Source organism: Lacerta agilis, chromosome 10, assembly GCF_009819535.1.
Source record: "Lacerta agilis isolate rLacAgi1 chromosome 10, rLacAgi1.pri, whole genome shotgun sequence".
Taxonomy (NCBI): Eukaryota; Metazoa; Chordata; class Lepidosauria; order Squamata; family Lacertidae; genus Lacerta; species Lacerta agilis.
Window position 1 is genome coordinate 13,106,362 of NC_046321.1, and position 21,651 is coordinate 13,128,012.

At 43.3% G+C, this 21,651-nt stretch overlaps 1 protein-coding gene across 1 annotated transcript in view; it reads left to right on the plus strand.

Annotated features, from left to right (window-relative positions):
* The window catches only part of LOC117054424 (1-phosphatidylinositol 4,5-bisphosphate phosphodiesterase zeta-1-like), a 41,009-nt gene extending 19,685 nt beyond the window's left edge, over positions 1-21,324 (plus strand). Inside the window, 7 exon segments of the mRNA XM_033163225.1 lie at positions 1,096-1,314; positions 1,941-2,097; positions 8,056-8,172; positions 12,312-12,484; positions 19,814-19,946; positions 20,046-20,195; positions 21,175-21,324. Coding sequence (XP_033019116.1) covers positions 1,096-1,314; positions 1,941-2,097; positions 8,056-8,172; positions 12,312-12,484; positions 19,814-19,946; positions 20,046-20,195; positions 21,175-21,272 — 1,047 coding nt within the window. The 3' untranslated portion in view covers positions 21,273-21,324.
* Positions 21,325-21,651: the final 327 nt, after the last annotated feature.

Consider the following 21,651-nt stretch of genomic DNA (forward strand, 5'->3'; position numbering starts at 1 on the left):
AAATCAAGAAAAATGTTAATTAAAAAAAATGGGGAAGGGGGAGAACCACTTATGCCATTTTTAGCTTCTTGGAAACATATAAACATTGCAAGTATGAGAGGGCAGAGGAGCCTGTTTTGCATGGACTGATAGGTTGCTTCCTTTATATGCTACACATTGCCCACCCCACTTCTTCAAACAGATTGAAATATAATTGTTTTCCAGGTAAAACAAATAGTCAGATGTGAGACATTCCAAGCTATAGACAAGCCATGCCGATATCTCAGGAACAACACATTGTCCTTGAGATGACAACATGAGGCTACATGCAGTGTTGGTGTTCAGCAATTGAGTTGTGCTGCCTGAGTTTCTTCACACACATGCACTGTGCTGCAGTCCTGAAGAAAGGACCACACTTGTATAAACTGACTCATAACTATGACTCCCTTGCTTGCTGAATTGTTCCTAGAGCTACTGTATATGCTTCTCAAAATTGCACTCAGATTGTGGGTGGAGAAATGCCACCAGGCTTCTCTAGGAGAAGGAGAATTTATCCAACAAGTCTCAAGGGTGGGGGCTCACCACAAGCAGTGGTCATAGCGCAGCTTCTGTCTTTTCTCTAATTTGCAGGAAGGGGTGGAGTGGATAATAATAATAATATTTATATTTATTATTTATTGGATTTCCCCAGCCACTCTGGGCGGCTTCCAACAGAAATCAAATACAAAAATATCAAACATTAAAAACTTCCCTAAAAAGGGCTGCCTTCAGGTTTTTTCTGAATGTCAGGTAGTTGTTTATTTCCCTGACCTGTGATGGGAGAGCGTTCCACAGGATAGCCATGGTTTCCTTTTCATTAGCCCAAAAGCTAATCCCTACATGCAAGTCAAATCTCCACGATATAATGTTGATCAATGACTTGGATGTGAACAAATGAATGGCTTCTGGGGTTTGAAAGAGGGGTGGAGTGGATAGCCATGGTTTCTTTTCCATGGCATCTGCTGGTCTGGTATGCATAACGTTTCCCCAGAGTGGACACCTGAACAAAAATGGCTTTTGTTCCTGTACAGCTGTGTGGTTTACTGTGCTGAATGCCCTCAAATTTCTTTCCCGCAGCAACTGAAATTCAAAATCTTGATAAAAAATAAGAAAGTCGGAACTCTGGAAGAAACCCTGCAACGCAGGGGCCAGAGATGCATGGGCCAAATAGCGGAGCTCGAGGAGGTCATGGAGTCAGAGGATGACCTTATTGATGAAGACCCCCGAGCGCATTTGCTCAAGAAGCCGCTTGCTCGATTGGCGTCAGCTCCCAAAAAGGATAAGAAGGACAAGAAGGTAAATATACCTTCAGTTAGAAGTGGGGGAAGGAATTAGATTTTGTTTGCATTTCAGCGAGAAAGTAGCTAATTGAACCAAAACATGAACAGAAACCCAGCTATCCTTTGAAATGCACACTTCTCTGATTTCTACAGTGCAGTTTTCTAATCAAACATTGTGTACTAAAATGCATATATTTAAGGAAATGTGCATTAAAGATGAAAACAACAGCAGTGAAAACAACACAAAAATGCATTGCATTAGTGCAAATTGCTTGTAAAAATGTGTATATTAGTCAAAGATATACACAAAATGTGTTCATCAGCACTAATTAATCAGAGGTGTTGTTTTTTTAAAATTGCAAATTGCTTGTAAAAATGCGGAGAACAAAATTTAAGCCTGGGAAAATGAGAAAGGAAGAGGACTGAAATTGATAGGTTCCTCTATCCTTAACCTCCAGCACACAAGATTTTTGCAAAAGCAGAAGCCATACATTGTTGCCTGTCTCAGTGACTATTAACTGATGGTTGGTGTACAGTGAACAGGGCATCTTAGCTATTCAGTTATACAAAAGCCCCAGGAGAGAATCACCTCATATTTCTCACTTTGCAAGGCTGTAATGCTTTTTAACTTTTTATTCACAGACTCATAAGGTTAAAGTCGCCATGTTGCTGTCAGAACTTGTGATATACACAGCTTCCCGGTCTTTCGTCAGCTTTGAAGATTCAAAGGAGAAGCAGAAGTTTTATCAAAATAATTCCATCGGGGAGGTGAAAGGACAAAAACTTATAAGCAAGAGAGGTAATTTACAAGATTCTAAAATCAACACTTGCTGCTATTTGCTTCTTTAAAACTATTGGAGGAACTAAACTTTATGCATGGCACATTTCCGCTGTTACACAGAAGTGACAGAATGGTATTTAACTAAGTCCCACTTAGAGTAGACTTATTGAAATTAATGACTCTTGAGTTAAAGGTAAAGGTAAAGGTACCCCTGACCATCAGGTCCAGTCGTGTCCAACTCTGGGGTTGCAGCGCTCATCTCACTCTCTAGGCCGAGGGAGCCGCCGTTTGTCCACAGACAGCTTCCGGGTCATGTGGCCAGCATGACTAAGCCCCTTCTGGCGAACCAGAGCAGCGCATGGAAACACCGTTTACCTTCTCGCCGGAGCGGTACCTATTTATCTACTTGCACTTTGACGTGCTTTTGAACTGCTAGGTGGGCAGGAGCTGGGACTGAGCAACAGGAGCTCACCCCGTTGCAGGGATTCGAACCGCCAACCTTCCGATTGGCAAGCCCTAGGCTCAGTGGTTTAGACTAGTGTTCCTCAACCTCGGGCCTCCAGCTGTTTTTTGCCTACAACTCCCATCATCCCTGACCACTGGCCTTGCTAGCTAGGGATGATGATGTAGTCCAAAAAAAGCTGGAGGCCCAAGGTTGGGGAACACAGGTTTAGACCACAGTGCCACCCACGTCCCACGACTCTTGAGTTAGTCATGTCCATTAACCTCAACGGGACTAGATGGATGCCCATTGAGTCCCAGTGGGGAAAATGTAATAATAATAATAATAATAATAATAATAATAATACCCCTATATGTTTCATAGTCAGTGAAGTTTCCAGAATGCCTTTTGCAACCAGATTGTTAAGCCTCTGTGCTTGGGAATAAGTCATACTGATTTTAATGGAATTTATTTCCAAGTAAGTAGGCTTAAACTTGCAACATGCAAGAGGATCAGTCCTAAGGACCCTCTTGTAGACGTCATTTGAACATCATTCAGTGGGATTTACCTCCAGATAGGTGAGCATAAGATTGCATCTTTGTGGTATTACTGATCTTTGCCGTACTCTACTGCACCGAGAGCCAAATCTAATCAAGAGATCTTTACTGGTTTACTGTTTGCTTCTGTGAAGAAATCGAAGTGCTGTCTTTGGAATAGAACTCTAAATAAATAGATATTTATTTGTTTCAGCCACTGGCCTTTGCAATCTGCACAAAACATAAACTGCACACATATGTGAACAACTAAGCAGGGGAAATTACCAAACTCAACTGAGACACCAGTCATTTGCTTCCAGATATAAGCATAATAGAAATATATACAAGTATAAACACTACTGAGCGGGTAAAATTACTAAAATCAATTGGAATTTTAAAACGATACAATTTAAAACTGTGGGCACGTTGGCAGTCCTTATTTTAATGGAGGTTGCTATGAATTTTGCAGGTGTGTTTTTTTCCTGCTGTCAGCAGCTTATATCGATCTGCAAGGAGAAATGTCATTGTAATAATTAGCTGGGTACCCCAGCTGAGACAGGAATAATGGAGTGATTAACTCTTTGTGTGGATCTCTCTATAAAGAACAAAATAACATGAACTACCGTCTCCCGAAACTTATGGCCAGGAGTTATCGGAGGAATTGCCTTCTCCCACAGAAGCTTGGTCATATTATAAGATCTGCTTCAGAGATCATTTTAAGGATGCCTCTCCCCACCTAACATGTGGGAACATCCTCAGAGGCTGCTAACATTGCTGTCGTTCCAACATTGGGTTGATGCTGTTTGCTCATGTACTTGGAGGACGATCTGTTTTACCGCCAGGAACGGCGCTTGAGGATTTTGATCTTTGTGAATTCTGATATGACCCGACTTGTTCTGCATTTCCTGAACTAAAATGCAGATAAGAACCTTGCAGCTCACCCTCTTGATTTTACCCTTCTCTGAAGCTTGTCAGCGGAAAAAAAGTATAAAAATCAGTTTAGAAATGCTTATTTTCGTGAGAGAAAGCTTTCGGGAATATGCATTTAAGTGCAAATGTTCAAGTAGGGATTTTAAAAATCTGCATGAAGATTTGCACCCAAATTTCCACCTAAATTGTGGAACTTCCCCTCTGCCAAAGTATGTTGAGTATCTGTCTCCATTATACGGCTTTTTATTAAGCACTTTTTTACCTTGGCCTCTGGCAATCAAAGCATTTTCGTTTTCTGGTGGAACCCCCTTTTTATTGAATCTATACTGTTCTTTTACATTTAGAATGTCCCCACCCCCGTTTTATAACTGTAAAGTTTTTAAATCTATTGTTATAATTCTATACTACTTTGTCATAACCTGCCCTGGGACATTTATGTTAAGGGGTGTGGGCAAGAATATCTCTATCTCTATCTATCTATCTATTTCTATCTATCTCTATCTCTATCTCTATCTATCTCTATCTCTATCTCTATCTCTATCTCTATCTCTATCTCTATCTCTATCTCTATCTCTATCTCTATCTCTATCCAAATTGCAAACATGCACTGAATTATGGAGAAAGCTAGAGAGTTCCAGAAAAACATCTACTTCTGCTTCATTGACTACGCAAAAGCATTTGACTATGTCGACCACAGCAAACTATGGCAAGTTCTTAAAGAAATGGGAGTGCTAGATCACCTCATTTGTCTCCTGAGAAATCTCTATGTGGGACAAGAAGCTACAGTTAGAACTGGATATGGAACAACTGATTGGTTCAAAATTGGGAAAGGAGTACGACAAGGCTGTATATTGTCTCCCTGCTTATTTAACTTATATGCAGAATTCATCATGCGAAAGGCTGGACTGGATGAATCCCAAGCCGGAATTAAGATTGCCGGAAGAAATATCAGCAACCTCAGATAATCTGATGACACAACCTTGATGGCAGAAAGTGAGGAGGAATTAAAGAACCTTTTAATGAGGGTGAAAGAGGAGAGTGCAAAATATGGTCTGAAGCTCAACATCAAAAAAACTAAGATCATGGCCACTGGTCCCATCACCTCCTGGCTAATAGAAGGGGAAGAAATGGAGACAGTGAGAGATTTTACTTGGGCTCCATGATCACTGCAGATAGAGACAGCAGTCACGAAATTAAAAGACGCCTGCTTCTTGGGAGGAAAGCAATGACAAACCTAGACAGCATCTTAAAAACCAGAGACATCGCCTTGCCGACAAAGGTCCGTATAGTTAAAGCTATGGTTTTCCCGGTAGTAATGCATGGAAGTGAGAGCTGGACCATAAAGAAGACTGATCGCTGAAGAATTGATGCTTTTGAATTATGGTGCTGGAGGAGATTCTTGAGAGTCCCATGGACTGCAAAAAGATCAAACTTATCCATCCTTAAAGAAAAAACAAAATAAAATAAAAATTCTTTCCAGTAGCACCTTAGAGACCAACTAAGTTTGTTCTTGGTATGAGCTTTCGTGTGCATGCACACTTCTTCAGATACACATCCTTAAAGAAATCAGCCCTGATTGCTCACTGGAAGGGCAGATCCTGAAGTTGAGGCTGAAGTACTTTGGCCACCTCATGAGAAGAGAAGAGTCCCTGGAAAAGACCCTGATGTTGGGAAAGATGGAGGGCACAAGGAGAAGGGGACGACAGAGGATGAGATGGTTGGACAGTGTTCTCGAAGCGACTGGCATGAGTTTGGCCAAACTGCAGGAGGCAGTGGAGGATAGGCGTGCCTGGCGTGCTCTGGTCCATGGGGTCATGAAGAGTCGGACATGACTGAACGACTGAACAACAACAAAATCTCTATCTCTATCTCTGTCTCTATCTATCTCCTCACACGCACGCAAGCACACAGTGCTTTTTTCTGGTAGGATGCAGGGGTACGCATACCCCTAAACATTTTGTGAATCTAAGTTTGGCCTCATTGAGGGGCAGTATTTTAATATTAGTAGGAAAATGAAAGTACCTCTAAACATTTATTTATTTTTAGGGGGGAAAACCCTGTATATATATATATATATATATATATATATATATATATATATTCTGGAATTATATATATTATGTAATGCCTTTCCTAACAAAACACACATTTCTAAACACTCTTTGATTGTGGCCGAAACTTGATGGAAAAGACTTACAAATAATGAATATATGTGAAACGGACTAATCTGCCCACCCCTGTTTCCTGCTTCATTTATACTCAAAACTTCTACTGTTGCCATTTGAAATAATTGTATCGTTTTCATTTTAATATAGTGCAGGATTTATTTAGTGGTTGTTGCAAGCCACCTTGGAGGCTTTTAATCAGAAGCGCAGGATATAAATATGGAATATGGAAGCAGAGAGAGATGGATTGCCTAGAAATTGTAGCAAAAATTACGATTCTCGGGGCTTCTCAAATCACCCACTAAAACAACCCCTCCCCCGAACTGGAATAAATGATGCAAATTGGGCCTCCTGCAGTTTGCATAATCACAACATTTGTTTTGTGGCGTGGGAGCTATAATGGAATTCAGAATTTATCCTTAGTTCATTTCTCTAATAATCTGGTGGGTGAAAGGTTTACATTATAGAGCTTCAGCCAGTGGTTTGGGACCCACGGGTGGATTGCGAGGCCATCCCAGGTGGGTCGCGGCAAAGCTGTTGCTGCCATGTTGGATTCCAGCTAAGGTTGACCAAACGGAAAGGGCACTTACAGGGGTGTCTGGGCTCTTGCGCACATTGATCTGATGAGATACTTGCTGTATCCACTTCCATGTGGACACTGAGATCCAGCGCCGAGGGCCTTCTGTCGGTTCCCTCACTGCAAGAAGCAAAGCTACAGGGAACCAGGCAGAGGGCCTTCTCGGTAGTGGCGCCCGCCCTGTGGAATGCCCTCCCATCAGAGGTCAAGGGAATAAACAACTACCTGACATTCAGAAAATACCTGAAGGCAGCCCTGTTTAGGGAAGTTTTTAATCTGTGATATTTTAAATGTATTTTAATATTTGATGGAAGCCGCCCAGAGTGGCTGGGGAGACCCAGCCAGGTGGGCGGGGTACAAATAATAAATTATTATTTATTATTATTATGTGTGCTGCAAAGTGCAAAGCAGCAGGAGAAAGGCAAGAACCTTCTTCGGTAAGGAATATATTTCTGGCCAATTGTAGGCATCACTTTCCTATAGCTATGCCTGTAGTGAGAGAGCTCTCTATGGGGGTACAGACACTCTGTTCACATTGTAGCCTGTTTCTACGGCTCTCAAGACTTCTTCCAGAATAGAGCTATGCTGGGGACTAGAATGCAGAAGTGCCCACTTCTGCACAAGGCAGCACCCTGGTGGGTAGCTTGGTTGCCATCATGGCAGCAGCTGGAGGCCCAGGAAGTTACATCATAAGTCGGGCTGCGGGAGATGAGAGCTGGAAGGAGCAGGAATACCTCACCATCCTCTCACAGGGTTGTTGTGAGGATATAATGGTGAAGGGGGATAACCTTGAGCTCCTTGGAGGAAAGGCGGGATATAAATACAGTGATAAATGAATAAAATAAACAATAATAAATCACATCATTTCCAGTGGGAGAGAGTTTAGTCCATACTTACCCTCCCTTTTGAAATCAATAGAACTGAACCTTAGCTTGAACATATGCTTTCTCCTTGTTTGTTTTGAACAACAGGCACATTTTTACATGTTCTCCCTGTGACCATATGGACTACAGCCTTAAAAAAAAAAAATCAGAGTTGAGATTTCTTCCAGTGGGCTCTATCCTTGATATCCCGTCATCGGTAACTGGTTCATGGTTATGTTGATTTCCAGGGTGCCTGGCTAGGTTTATGTTTATGGTTTTTTTTTAAAAAAGTGTTACTTTTGAATATGAGTTCATAGAAGAGATGTAAGGAAATATTGCGAAGCATTGTGGGCATGAATATTGCATGGTGACTTTGCCACAAACACACATCAAATTATCTTACCTTTGAAATATTAAAATTTTGTACTTTTTAATAAAATATGTGCCCCATCCCTCTTTGCAGCTCCCGACTTCATTGCACACACAAGGAACTTCATTACAAGAATCTACCCCAAAGGAACCAGGACAGACTCTTCAAATTATGATCCACAAGAATTCTGGAATGTTGGGTGCCAAATGGGTAGGCTTTTCCATCTAATTTTATGTGATGTGTTTGCATGCACGAAACACAAAAATAGGTTTAGATATATGGTTTAGATTTGATAACATCTCACATGGATGAAAGTGGGTTGGGGGCTGACATATATTGGGATCTAGAGTGCCTTTTGGGTTGCTGTAACAGGCCACAGGGCTGAGGAGGGCATTGAGGTTAAGGTAGGCGTGTCCCTTCAGATATTGCTAAACTAGAACTCTGATCGGCTCCAGAAAGTATGGCCAATGGCCTGAGTTGATGGGAGTGATATTTCGGCAGCATTTGGAGAGCCAAAGATTCTACACACCTGGAGACAGTAAAGCAAAGAAGCATCAAACACATTGGCCAGTCTGAGATGTAATGGAGAACCATAGTGGAGAGTCGGGGCAGAGTGGATCATGTGGTCCCCCTCCTCTCTTTGTGCAATGGGGGATGTGCAAAGTATCTTTTTGTAACAAACTAACCACAGCTCTCTGTGACATTTGAACTCAGGAAACCGTGGTTTGTGTAAACTATGGTTCCAGCACAAGCCAGGTTCTGAAGCCATGGTATGAGCATTACTCATTAACCATATTTTAAACAAAGGGCAGTTGCCTCAATTTGGATGTCATGGAAGGCTGTGCATGGTTTAAAATCAGAAATGAAAGCATCCAATCTGCTGGAAAGAGGAGGCTGGAAAGAGGTGGAGATGTGGTGGACTGCAACTGCCATTATCATGCTGGCTGGGCCTGATGGGAGTTGTAGTCCAATAATTCATGGAGGGTGGGAGGTTCCCCAGCCCTGACCTGAATGCTGCCTTGATGATAGCGGACATATGGCTGAGTCAAAATTGCAATCCCTCATGCTCAAAAATATGCCGTGCTGGCCTCCCAAACAGATGTCTAAGTCCTCTTCCTGTAGCACGCTGCCTAATGTTTATGTCTTAACTTGTTTGTCATTGCAATGGGAAATGTAACAACAAATCCATTATATGAAGCCATGTACTTTGCTGCATCCTGCGGCAGTTGGGGGGAAGAACAAAAATACTAATTACATCTCTTCCTGCTCATTGCTTTCATTTTTTTGCTCCTCTTTAATGGCATGTGTGCAATGCATAACAAAAGATAAAGTGATCTGTTTGGTGATATTAACTCCTCTAAAAGCTTTGACTGGGTGCATTGTTGGCAGTGGACAGTTTCCTGGCATGAAAGGATCATTTACTGAGTGCCACTCAGGACTCAGGCAGCCTGCATTGCAGGAAATTGGATGATTTGTAAATGTCACCGCAGCACCCAGAACTGAATGGGTGACATGCGGAAGGAGTGACTTTATTTCTATGAAATTAAAAAGGTTCTGAACCAAAGAGTTTTGCCCTCTGAGATATAACTATTTTGAGCTTGTCCGCATGCTGCCAATCATCAGACTTATACAATGGGAATAGCAATACAGTCTCAGAGAGAGAGAGAGAGAGAGAGAGAGAGGGAGAGATGGTTAGTGATGGAGAGCCAGTGTGGTGTTAGTGGTTAAGAGCAGTAGACTCGTAATCTGGGGAACCGGGTTCATGTCTCCACTCCTCCACATGCAGCTGCTGGGTGACCTTGGGCTAGTCACACTTCTCTGAAGTCTCTCAGCCCCACTCACCTCACAGAGTGTTTGTTGTGGGGGAGAAAGGGAAGGGAGAGTCCCTTGTGAATGTTGAAGCTATGCATGTATGTTGACTTGGAAGTATGTTCCATCAAGCTCAATGAGACTTTGGCCACATCTACACCTGCTGTTTAAAACACAATTGAAGCACATGGCTGAAAAAACAATCCCATGGAAAGTGTAGGTTTTTAAGATGTTTGGCAATAGTAGCTCTGTGAGGGGATAAATAACAGTTCCTGGGATTATTGGAGGAAGCCATGTGTGTTAAATGTTCTTTAAATGCATAGTATAGATGTGATCTTCCTCCCAAGCAAAACTGCAACAAGACTGCAGCCTTAAGGTCTACTTGCTTCCTTATCAAACTGTCACCTATATTTATTATAATCTCTGTTCCATTTAAATGCTGAACAGATGAAAGTTTTACCCACCTGGTGCCCACCAGATGTTTTCAACTTGAACTCCCATCAGCTTCAGCCTGCATGGTGATGCTGGCTGAGGTTGACATGAGTTGCAATCCAAAGCAGCTGGAGAGCGCCAGGTTAGTGAAGGCTGATTTACAGGATAGATGAGTAGGTTGTGGTGGAAATATCTTCTTCTTGTTGTTGTTCAGTCGTTCAGTCATGTCCGACTCTTCGTGACCCCATGGACCAGAGCACGCCAGGCACTCCCGCAGTTTGGCCAAACTCATGTTAGTAGCTTTGAGAACACTGTCCAACCATCTCATCCTCTGTCGTCCCCTTCTCCTTGTGCCCTCCATCTTTCCCAACATCAGGGTCTTTTCCAGGGAGTTTTCTCTTCTCATGAGGTGGCCAAAGTACTGGAGCCTCAACTTCAGGATCTGTCCTTCTAGTGAGCACTCAGGGCCGATTTCCTTGAGAATGGATAGGTTTGATCTTCTTGCAGTCCATGGGACTCTCAAGAGTCTCCTCCAGCACCATAATTCAAAGAGATGGTTAGTGATGGAGAGCCAGTGTGGTGTTAGTGGTTAAGAGTGGTAGACTCGTAATCTGGGGAACCGGGTTCATGTCTCCACTCCTCCACATCTATCTACCTTACCTATCTAGTTTTATTTAATTCACGACCTCGCTTTGAAGTATTATCCAGCAACAGAACGCCCAATGAAATGAAACACAACCTAAACAATAAAACTATCAAAAAGAATGCCAAGCAGAGAGAAGCTAAACAGCAACCAGTAAATCTAGATGAAATCAATTAGGCAAATTAAAGATCAAAAGATTGTTTAAACAGACAGAAAATCTTTAGGTTCTAACTTTGGCATCTTCAGCTAAAAGGTTCATATAGCAGGCAATGGAAAATAGCTTTCTCTGCCTAAGATATTGGACTGCCGAGGGGAGAAAAAATGGACAGTACTAGGCTAGGTGGACAAATTGTTTAACCTGGCACAAGGCTGCTTCTGTGCACCTTTTGAGCACAACAGGTCTTTAAATCCCATTTGAAAGGGTCCATCTTCCAACTTTGACAGACCTAAGGTGTTACCTAGTCCAGGTGACACCACTAGGAATGCTCTTCCTGCAGTGGCTGCCAAACTAATAGACAGGGATGGGTAACCTCATGCCCAGGGGCCAAATATGGTTCTCCTTTTATCTGGTCCTTGAAACCCTCCCCAGAACCCACCCCACACAAGCCCTGCTTCACACTCCAAGTGCCTTGCAGGAACATGCCCTTGAACACTGATAATGACTCTTGATTCTCTGGATGGAGGATAGAGAGGAATCATAGGCTCATAGAATTGTTGGGTTGGAAGGCACCCTGAAGCTCATTTAGTCCAAACCCCTGCAATGCAGGAATATGCAGTTGTCTCAGACAGGGATCAAACCTGCAACTTTGGTGTTATCAGCATCACACTCTAACCAACTGAGCTATCCGCATGTGTAGAAACTAGCCTGCTGTACAAAGATGAAATTTCGATTTGTTGCTCCACCCAGTTCTGCCTTAGACACCCCCAGCCAAGGAAGGTGCACGCCTGATAGTTAATTCTTTATTGACGAAAACATGCACTTACAGCAACTCCCAAAGTGCTCTGGATACATATGCAAACACCCTTCTAGCCTCTAGGAAGCTGTCCCTAGCTCTGTGCTCCATGGAAACCGTCAATTATGAAACCATCAAGAGGTTTTTCCGAACTGCATTTTAAAGACTGGGGAGGTATGTTATCCCATGAGATGTGCACCAGAGCCAGAGTCCCACACCTCAGCTGGCAGGCAAAGAGGCTACAAGCACGTGCTGATATAGGTGCATAGAGCAAAATGTGCAAGTATGTGATCATTGCATGCGCCAGAAATTCAGAGGCCCAGCCCTTGCAGTTTCATCACCTCCATTTGTTTTTTCAATGTCTCTGTATGTGTCATCAGATCCTGGTGCGTGTGTGTGTGTGTGTGTGTAGGGGGGAAATAGTTCTGAAAAACAGCCATTCAGTTGCATTTAAAAAAAGGCTCACACAATACTTTGCATGAAACTGAAAATATCTCTTCCCCCGCTTGCAGTGGCCTTAAACTTCCAGACACCCGGACTACAGATGGATCTACTGAATGGAAGGTATTTGGACAATGGTGGCTCTGGTTATGTCTTAAAACCAGAATTCCTGAGAAAGAGAGACTCAGACTACAACCCACATGACGTAAACTTCAAATTCAGAGCGCTTACACTTACAGTAAGGGTAAGATGGTTTCATTCAACCTTTTACTTATCATTCATATATTATACTTATGTTATGTTTTATAAACCACGGAGCCTCTTGGGCTTGCTGACCAGAAGGTCAGCGGTTCGAATCCGTGTGACAGGGTGAGCTCCCTTTGCTCTGTCCCAGCTTCTGCCAACCTAGCAGTTCGAAAGCATACAGAGCGAAAAAGACAACAGTGACTTTAAAAAGGAATGGGAACATTTTACAAGACATTTGCAGAAACAACAAATAGAAACGGACTCATTGTCAAGATTTGAATAAACTTTCACAACTTTATTGAAGTTCAAAATGGAGGATGACAATGGAACAACATTTACCTTTACCGTTACCTATACATGCAGAATACAACAAACAATGTAACAAACCAGAAGGGGAAAATTAGGGAAGCCGGGGAGGAGGGTGGGGATTGTAAAGGTAGGATTGGATTATGGTACCTGATATTTGTAATTATAAAACTTTAATAAAAATATAATAATAATAATAATAAGCATACCAGAGCAAGCAGATAAATGGGTACCGCTGCAGTGGGAAGGTAAATGGCGTTTCCGTGCTCTCTGGCTTCTGTCACGGTATCCCATTGCACCAGAAGCAGTTTAGTCATGCTGGCCACATGACCTGGAAAGCTGTCTGTGGACTAACGCTGGCTCCCTCGACCTGAAAGCGAGATGAGTGCCGCAAACCCATAGTTGCCTTTGACTGGACTTAATTGTCCAGGGGTCCTTTACCATTTACCTTTACCTTACTTCTCCTGTATCTTGTAATTTTCCCTCTTCATCTGGATCTCTGCCTTTAGAATTCTTTCTCTTGCATCCTGATAGTTCTTTGGTCTCCTGGGTTGTTCTTTGGCCCACTTCTATGCCACTGCTGGATCTTTCTTAATTTTTACTCCAGCCTCTCATTTCCCAACTCCTGAATTTCTCCACACTGTTGCCCATGACCCAGCACTTGCTTCACGGCCAGCTTGTGATCTTCACAGAAACATGCACTTGGCCGTGTTTGGAAGCAGAATGCTAGATGGATCTTTGGTCTGATCCAGCAGGGCAGTTCTGAACTGGGAACCCTTCCTGGAGGCAGAGTTTTGTGTGGGCATTAAGGTTGCAACCCTAATCACGCCTGCTCAAAACTAGTGATGTCAGAGAATTCAAAAACAGGAGCAGAAATGGCCATTGTTCCCTGTCTGGAACAGAAACCAATTCAGCAAGTACAATTGGTATTAGCTGCTGTTTTTGTTGTCAGTCTGTAAATGATACATAACTGCTTATGTTTTCCCCACTGGTTTTGAGTTTATTTTGCATGGAAACAAAGGGGGTGAAATAACACCATGACAACATAACTGATACGATTTATCTAATTAATGACGTAACATGTAAATTTTGCCACCATGGGCAGCGAGACAAATAATGTAGTTTTTGGCAGAAGACCAACTGCAGCAGAACAGAAACAACGCTGCATGCAAAGAACGTAGAGCAGCATGGAAAATGATACCTTATTTATTAGATCCCAACTCTGAAGTAAGTTGCACTGAATTCAATAGGGCTAGGAATGCAGTGATTATAGTTACAGTTTACCCTCTCTAGCCCCCTAGCTACAATATATCCCCGGACTGGGATTAAATCTAATTTGCAGCATCCAAGAACGAAACTGAACTTTCCAAAAATACTGGCATTCTGCTTACAAGGCAGCCTCATTTAATACTGTTATTTACAAGGATCTCGTTCACAGTACACCTAGGTCATTCTTCAGCTGCAATTTAGAACATTACCGTAGCATGTTGAAAAAAGAGAGAGGCAAATTGAATTAAACCTTTCAGGGCAAGCTGTGATATTCATGTACAGAGATGGTTCTGGAAAATTGCCCGTTTGAACAAAAATAAATCAAACAGGTTTGATTTATTATCTGTAATATTTCCTGGTACTCTCCTATGCTTGTTGTTGAAAATACCTCAAATACTATAAATTCTGTGGCCAGCAAGCTGCAAATAGTTATCAAAGACATTTGACAGGTTATTAAATACCAGCAGTGTACAGTGTGTGTGGGTTTTTTTTTGGGGGGGGGGTGGTCTGGCTACAGAGTAAGCATCCTCTTCTCTTCCCTTCTTGCCAACCTTTAACAAAGATTTTGTTCATTTTTTAAAAAATAATAATTAAAAATGCATGTTAAACAAAGCCAGATATGTTTCTCCCTCCTTCATAAGGAATGGTTGAGGGAATTGGTATGTTTAGCCTGGGTAAAGAGATGATGGAGAAGAGATGTGATAGCCTTCGTCAAATATCTCAAGGACTGCCACATGGAGGATGGAGCAAGCTTGTTTTTTCCTGCTCCAGAGGCTAGGGCCCCAACCAATGAATTCAAGTTACAAGAAAGGAGATGGTCAAAGGCCTGGAAACGATGCCTTATGAGGAACGGCTTAGGGAGCTGGGTATGTTTAGCCTGGAGAAGAGAAGGTTAAGGGGTGATATGATAGCCATGTTCAAATATATAAAAGGATGTCATATAGATGAGGGAGAAAGGTTGTTTTCTGCTACTCCAGAGAAGCGGACACGGGGCAATGGATTCAAACTACAAGAAAGAAGATTCCACCTAAACATTAGGAAGAACTTCCTGACAGTAAGAGCTGTTGGACAGTGGAATTTGCTGCCAAGGAGTGTGGTGGAGTCTCCTTCTTTGGAGGTCTTTAAGCGGAGGCTTGACAGCCATCTGTCAGGAATGCTTTGATGGTGTTTCCTGCTTGGCAGGGGGTTGGACTGGATGGCCCTCGTGGTCTCTTCCAACTCTATGATTCTATGAGATTCTGACTAAATAACAGGAAGAACTTTCTGACAGTAAGAAGGATTCAGCAGTGGAACAGTCTTCCACGAGAGGCGGTGGACTTTCCTTCCTTGGAGATTTGTAAGAAGAGGTTGGACTAATTTGTGGAGAATTGGTCTATCGAAAAGTATTGGTGAAAAAAGAACCTCCATGTTCAAAGGCAGTACAACCCTAATGCATCAAGAGGCACAATACACCTGACAAGTAGAAGTAGAAGATAGACATCAATAGCCTTGCCCTCCATGAATTTGTCTAAAGGTATTTTAAAGCCAGCCAATTTGGTGTCCTTCAGTGCCTCCTGTGGGATTGAGTTTCACAGTTCAACTATACACTGTGCGAAAAAGCACTTCCTTTTATCTATCCTGAATTTTCCAACATTCAGCTTCATTGGATTAATGAATTATTGCATTATAGTTTTGTTTTTGTTTTGCTTAAAAAAAAAACAAAACTTTGGGGTTTTGGTAATGAAAGCTTTATGGAAGGAAAGCTTGTCTGCCATTATGATCCATCTGATTAAGAAACCCCGGACAACCTTCTGAGAAACTCCCGAAGTTCTCCAAAGCGTTATTTGAAAGTTAGTGAATCATATGAAGCAAGAAAGTGTTTGAGATATAGGTATCACCCAAGCACTATGGGGCGTCTATGCCTATGCATTTTGTGTTATACAATATTGGTCCTGGACGACTCTGTGTTCTGCTGATTTAATAATATTTTATTTTTATGTTTATGGTAAAGTGAATCTTTTCTAAAACATTTAAATCATATATACTTATGGATGTTTTTCCTCCTTCCGCAGCAGTTAATAGATGACTCCTATTGTTGACAGTGGGAGAAAGATTGAATGCTATATAGGGATCCATGCTATAGCAATCTTCTTAGCAGGGCTAATGGTTGTAATTCTGAAAATGTCAAGAGACTTAAAGAGGATGACACCATGGAGTGCTGTAGTATTTATGTGGCATTTTCAAAGCTCTCATCCCAGGGTTGGATTGGGCTGTGAAATTTCGCTGTTTGTAGTCCAGAGGTTGATGGACTACAACTCCCATCACTTCTGACCATTGGCCATGTTGGCTGGGGTTGTATCATGTGAAATTTGTAAATTCAGAAATTCAGAGACTGCCCTCCATCATTTGATGCTGGGGCTGTCTACCATTATAATATAACCACACTAGCAATATTGTTGTTATAAAATAATAACGATGGGTTGTCTCTCATGCTTGTCCTACTTAGAGTAATAATATTAATAATAATATTTATTATTTGTACCCCGCCCATCTGGCTGGATTTCCCCAGCCACTCTGGGCGGCTTCCATCAAATATTAAAATACATTTAAAATATCACAGATTAAAAACTTCCCTAAAAAGGGCTGCCTTCAGGTTTTTTCTGAATGTCAGGTAGTTGTTTATTTCCCTGACCTGTGATGGGAGGGCGTTCCACAGGGCGGGCGCCACTACCGAGAAGGCCCTCTGCCTGGTTCCCTGTAGTTTTGCTTCTCGCAGTGAGGGAACCAACAGAAGGCCCTCGGCGCTGGATCTCAGTGTCCGGGCTGAATGATGGGGGTGGAGACGCTCCTTCAGGTATACAGGACCGAGGCCGTTTAGGGCTTTAAAGGTCAGCACCAACACTTTGAATTGTGCTCGGAAACGTACTGGGAGCCAATGCTGATCTCTCAGGACCGGTGTTATGTGGTCCCGGCGGCCACTCCCAGTCACCGGTCTAGCTGCCGCATTTTGGATTAATTGCAGTTTCCGGGTCACCTTCAAAGGTAGCCCCACATAGAGCGCATTGCAGTAGTCCAAGCGGGAGATAACCAGAGCATGCACCACCTTGGTGAGACAGTCCGCGGGCAGGTAGGGTCTCAGCCTGCGTACCAGGTGGAGCTGGTAGACAGCTGCCCTGGATACAGAATTAACCTACGCTTCCATGGACAGCTGTGAGTCCAAAATGATTCCCAGGCTGCGCACCTGGTCCTTCAGGGGCACAGTTACCCCATTCAGGACCAGGGAATCCTCCACACCTGCCCTCCTCCTGTCCCCCAAAAACAGTACTTCTGTCTTGTCAGGATTCAACCTCAATCTGTTAGCCGCCATCCATCCTCCAACCGCCTCCAGGCACTCACACAGGACCTTCACGGCCTTCACTGGTTCTGATTTGAAAGAGAGGTAGAGCTGGGTATCATCTGCATACTGATGAACACCCAGCCCAAACCCCCTGATGATCTCTCCCAGCGGCTTCATATAGATATTAAAAAGCATGGGGGAGAGGACAGAACCCTGAGGCACCCCACAAGTGAGAGCCCAGGGGTCTGAACACTCATCCCCCACCACCACTTTCTGAACACAGCCCAGGAGGAAGGAGCGGAACCACTGTATAACAGTGCCTCCAGCTCCCAACCCCTCTAGCCGGTCTAGAAGGATGTTATGGTCGATGGTGTCAAAGGCCGCTGAGAGATCCAGCAGAACTAGGAAACAGCTCTCACCTTTGTCCCTAGCCCGCCGGAGATCATCGACCAGCGCGACCAAGGCGGTTTCAGTCCCATGGTGAGGCCTGAATCCCGATTGGAAGGGATCCAAATGGTCCGCTTCTTCCAGGCGTGCCTGGAGTTGTTCAGCAACCACCCGCTCAATCACCTTGCCCAAGAATGGTAGATTTGAGACTGGGCGATAGTTGGCCATATTGGCCGGGTCTAAAGATGTTTTTTTAAGAAGCGGTTTAATGACCGCCTCTTTCAGCGGGGCTGGGAAGGCTCCCTCACAGAGGGAAGCATTCACCACCCCGCGCAGCCCATCGCCCAGCCCCTCCCGGCTAGCTTTTATAAGCCAGGATGGGCAAGGATCAAGGAGACAGGTGGTTGGTTTCACTCGTCCAAGCAGCCTGTCCACATCCTCGGAGGTAACAGACTGAAATTGATCCCACGCAACTGGACTAGACAGGACTCTGGCACTCTCCCGCCCTGGCCCTGCTCCCACGGTGGAGTCTATCTCTTTCTGAATCTGAGCGATTTTATCCGCAAAAAACTTTGCAAACGCATTGCAGGAGATCTTGGGGTCCCTACCAGGCCCCGATGACGAAGGTGGCTCTGATAGATTCCGAACCACCTGAAAGAGTCTCCTGCTGCTATTTTCCGCAGATGCAATAGAGGCGGTGAAGAAAGTCTTCTTTGCCTTCGCTATCGCCACTTGGTAGGCTCGACGTTGAGCTCTAACCTGTGTTCGGTTGGATTCAGAATGGGTTTTCTGCCACCAGCGCTCTAGCCGTCTCAACGATTGTTTCATCGCCCTCAGCTCTGGGGAAAACCACGGGGCTGTCCGGGCTCCATGCAACCGGAGAGGGCGCTTCGGAGCCAAACAGTCAATAGCCCTGGTTAGCTCCACATTCCAGCGGGCCACCAGGGAATCGGCTGAAAGGCCATCAACATGGGATAAAGTATCCCCTACCACTCTCTGGAAACCATTTGGATCCATTAAGTGGCGGGGGCGGACCATCCGAATTGGTCCCACCTCCCTGCAGAGGGGAAGGGTTGCGGAGTAGACCTACTTAGAGTTATTCTGAGTCATTCTTACCTGGATACAATCCCATGTTATTGTTGTTGCAGCAAGAGCAAAAACAGAAAAAGGTAGAGTGAATCGATATCAGCACAGTAAAAGGTAAAGGTAGAGGTACCCCTGACTGTAAGGTCCAGTCGCGGATGACTCTGGGGTTGTGCGCTCATCTCGCTCTATAGGCCGAGGCAGCTGGCGTCTGTCCGCAGGCAGCTTCTGGGTCATGTGGCCAGCATGACTAAGCCGCTTCTGGTGAACCAGAGCAGCTCACGGAAACGCCGTTACCTTCCTGCCGGAGGTAGGTATACTTATCTACTTGCACTTTGACATGCTTTCAAACTGCTAGGTGGGCAGGAGCAGGGACTAAACAACGGGAGCTCACCCCATTGCAGGGATTTGAACCACCAACCTTCTGATCAGCAAGCCCTGGCTCTGTGGTTTAGACCACAGCACCACCCGCGTCCCTTTTTCAGCATAGTAGTGTTCTTAAAAACACTGAAAAACAACCTCTTGAAACATTTAACTCCATGACCACACTTTAATTAAAATTCACAAGCCCCATTGCTGACTTGCCCCAATTTTAGCCAAACAACCACTCCCCTCTGGTGTAGCCTTCAGAAACAGTATCTTAAAAGGCCATCACAGAAAGTAAGGGGGACCAGGAACCTTCTGTGGGCACCCTCTTAAACCAAGCACTGATTTAAATAGTGCTTTGGAGCACTGGTTCTGATTGCACACTAGTTCTCTTTAAGTGTGTGGGGTGAACATGTGAAGACAGAAAAAGGGGAGTGGGCAGATAAGCAGGCACCTTGAGTTCAACATCTCCAGAGTCACCAGCGCCACTTCAGATCTTCCAACAGTGAAAGGAAAAGTCTCAAAGTAGATTCTTATGGGAACGTATCTCAGTAATTTGAGCAATTCATTCATGCTGGCGGTTGATTATCCTTTATGCAGATTATCAGTGGTTGCCAGCTGCCTCCAAGCAACCTCTCCAAGAGTAATAAGGCTGATCCTGTAGTGAAGATAGAGATCCATGGAGTTCCTGGAGATATGAATAAACAGCAGACTTCTGTCATAAAGAACAATGGTAAGTTTAACACACCATGAACTTGGGTAAGATGTTCAGTGGAGCTTCTGTTCAAAAACGCATGTCCAACAACTAGATTCCCCCTCCTGTTTATTGCAGCTTTGAATCCTAGATGGAATGAAACATTCACGTTTAACATCAATGTTCCCGATCTTGCCTTAATACGCTTTGTTGTAGAAGATCAGATGGCACTAACTGCAAATGACTTCCTCGGTCAATTTACTTTGCCAGTTATGAGCCTGAATAAAGGTAAGATTAAGCAGGGATGGGAGGAGTCAGCATGCACCCATGCAATATTTGTGCATGAATGGGTCTCCCCGTTCATTGTGGAGTTTGAGACAATTTTGCACATGTGGTCCCTTGCAATTCATTCGGAGCTCATTGCACCCACTGGAGTGGCTACAGAGCTCTAGACTGGGATGAAATAACTTGATTACAATTTTGTACAGAGGAATTAAATTAGCCAAATCAGTCATAGACAAAGGCAGCCTTTAAATCAATATAGTCATTTTAGGAGAATTTAAAAGTTTGTGCGATAGAAATCCATCAAATGGGTACATACTTGTTTTGTAGCCACAATATTTTTTAACCAACCCCCCCCCACTAAAATCAGTTTATAAAATATTTCTTTGAGTTTAATATTACATCCACAACCCAATGAAATATCCATAGAATTATTAAGTTGTATTTCAGGCTACATGAACCGTCTTGAAATATTTAGTCTCTAACAAGACAACAAAGTCTATGTGCTGTCAGACTAAATCTAGCAATGCTATTATGGAAGAGGAAGACGTCTATTTATCAATATCAAGGCACAGGGAAACCACAAATAAAAATGCATTCAAATCTACCAGTATGAAGTTAGCAGTACAAAATAAATAGAGATTATTATTTAAATGGCATACAAGGATGATTTTCTGGGAAAGCTAAAGTAAATCTCTACTGCCAAGAGTGCCAAAAGAAACAAAGAAGCAAAATAGTTAGACAACTTTCTTTTTTATTTTGCAAGATCAAATAAACTTTTCCTTCTATGACAGAAGCAGTGTGCTTTAAAAGCATGGTCTGTATGCATCACATGCATGGATTTACTTAAAAAAGAAACAATTCGCATGATTATTTTTTTAAAAAAACTCCTTCTTCCTTCATCATATATTATTGGATGTGCATTTTATATTTAGCACATTTTTTTGAAGAAGAAAAATCTGCTTTCTTCTTGGTTTGTTTCTAGGATACCGCCATGTTCCACTGGTCTCCAAGCTCGGAGTGACCCTCAAGCCCGCCTCGCTCTTCGTATATATCTGGTACTGCTTTCACGTCCTGAATTAATGTCATCACTACTCCTCCCAGCTGCGTGTTTAATAAAGCAACCATACTCAAAGCAGAAGGCACATGATTCCTTCACACAGCACACACGTAGCTAAACTATGGAATTTGCTTCCACAATATGAAGTGATGGCCACTAGTTTAGATGGCTTTAAATGGAGACAAGTCATGTCTGTGAAGGAATAATAGAATCATAGAACTGAAGAGTTGAGGGACCCCGAGGTCCATCTAGTTCAACCCCCTGCAATGCAGGAATCTCAACTAAAGCATCCATGGCAGATGGCCATCCTACCTCAGCTTAAAAACCTCCAATGAAGGACAGTCCACCACCTTCTGAGGAAGTCTGTTCTGCTGTCAAACAGCTCTTACTGTCAGAAAGGTC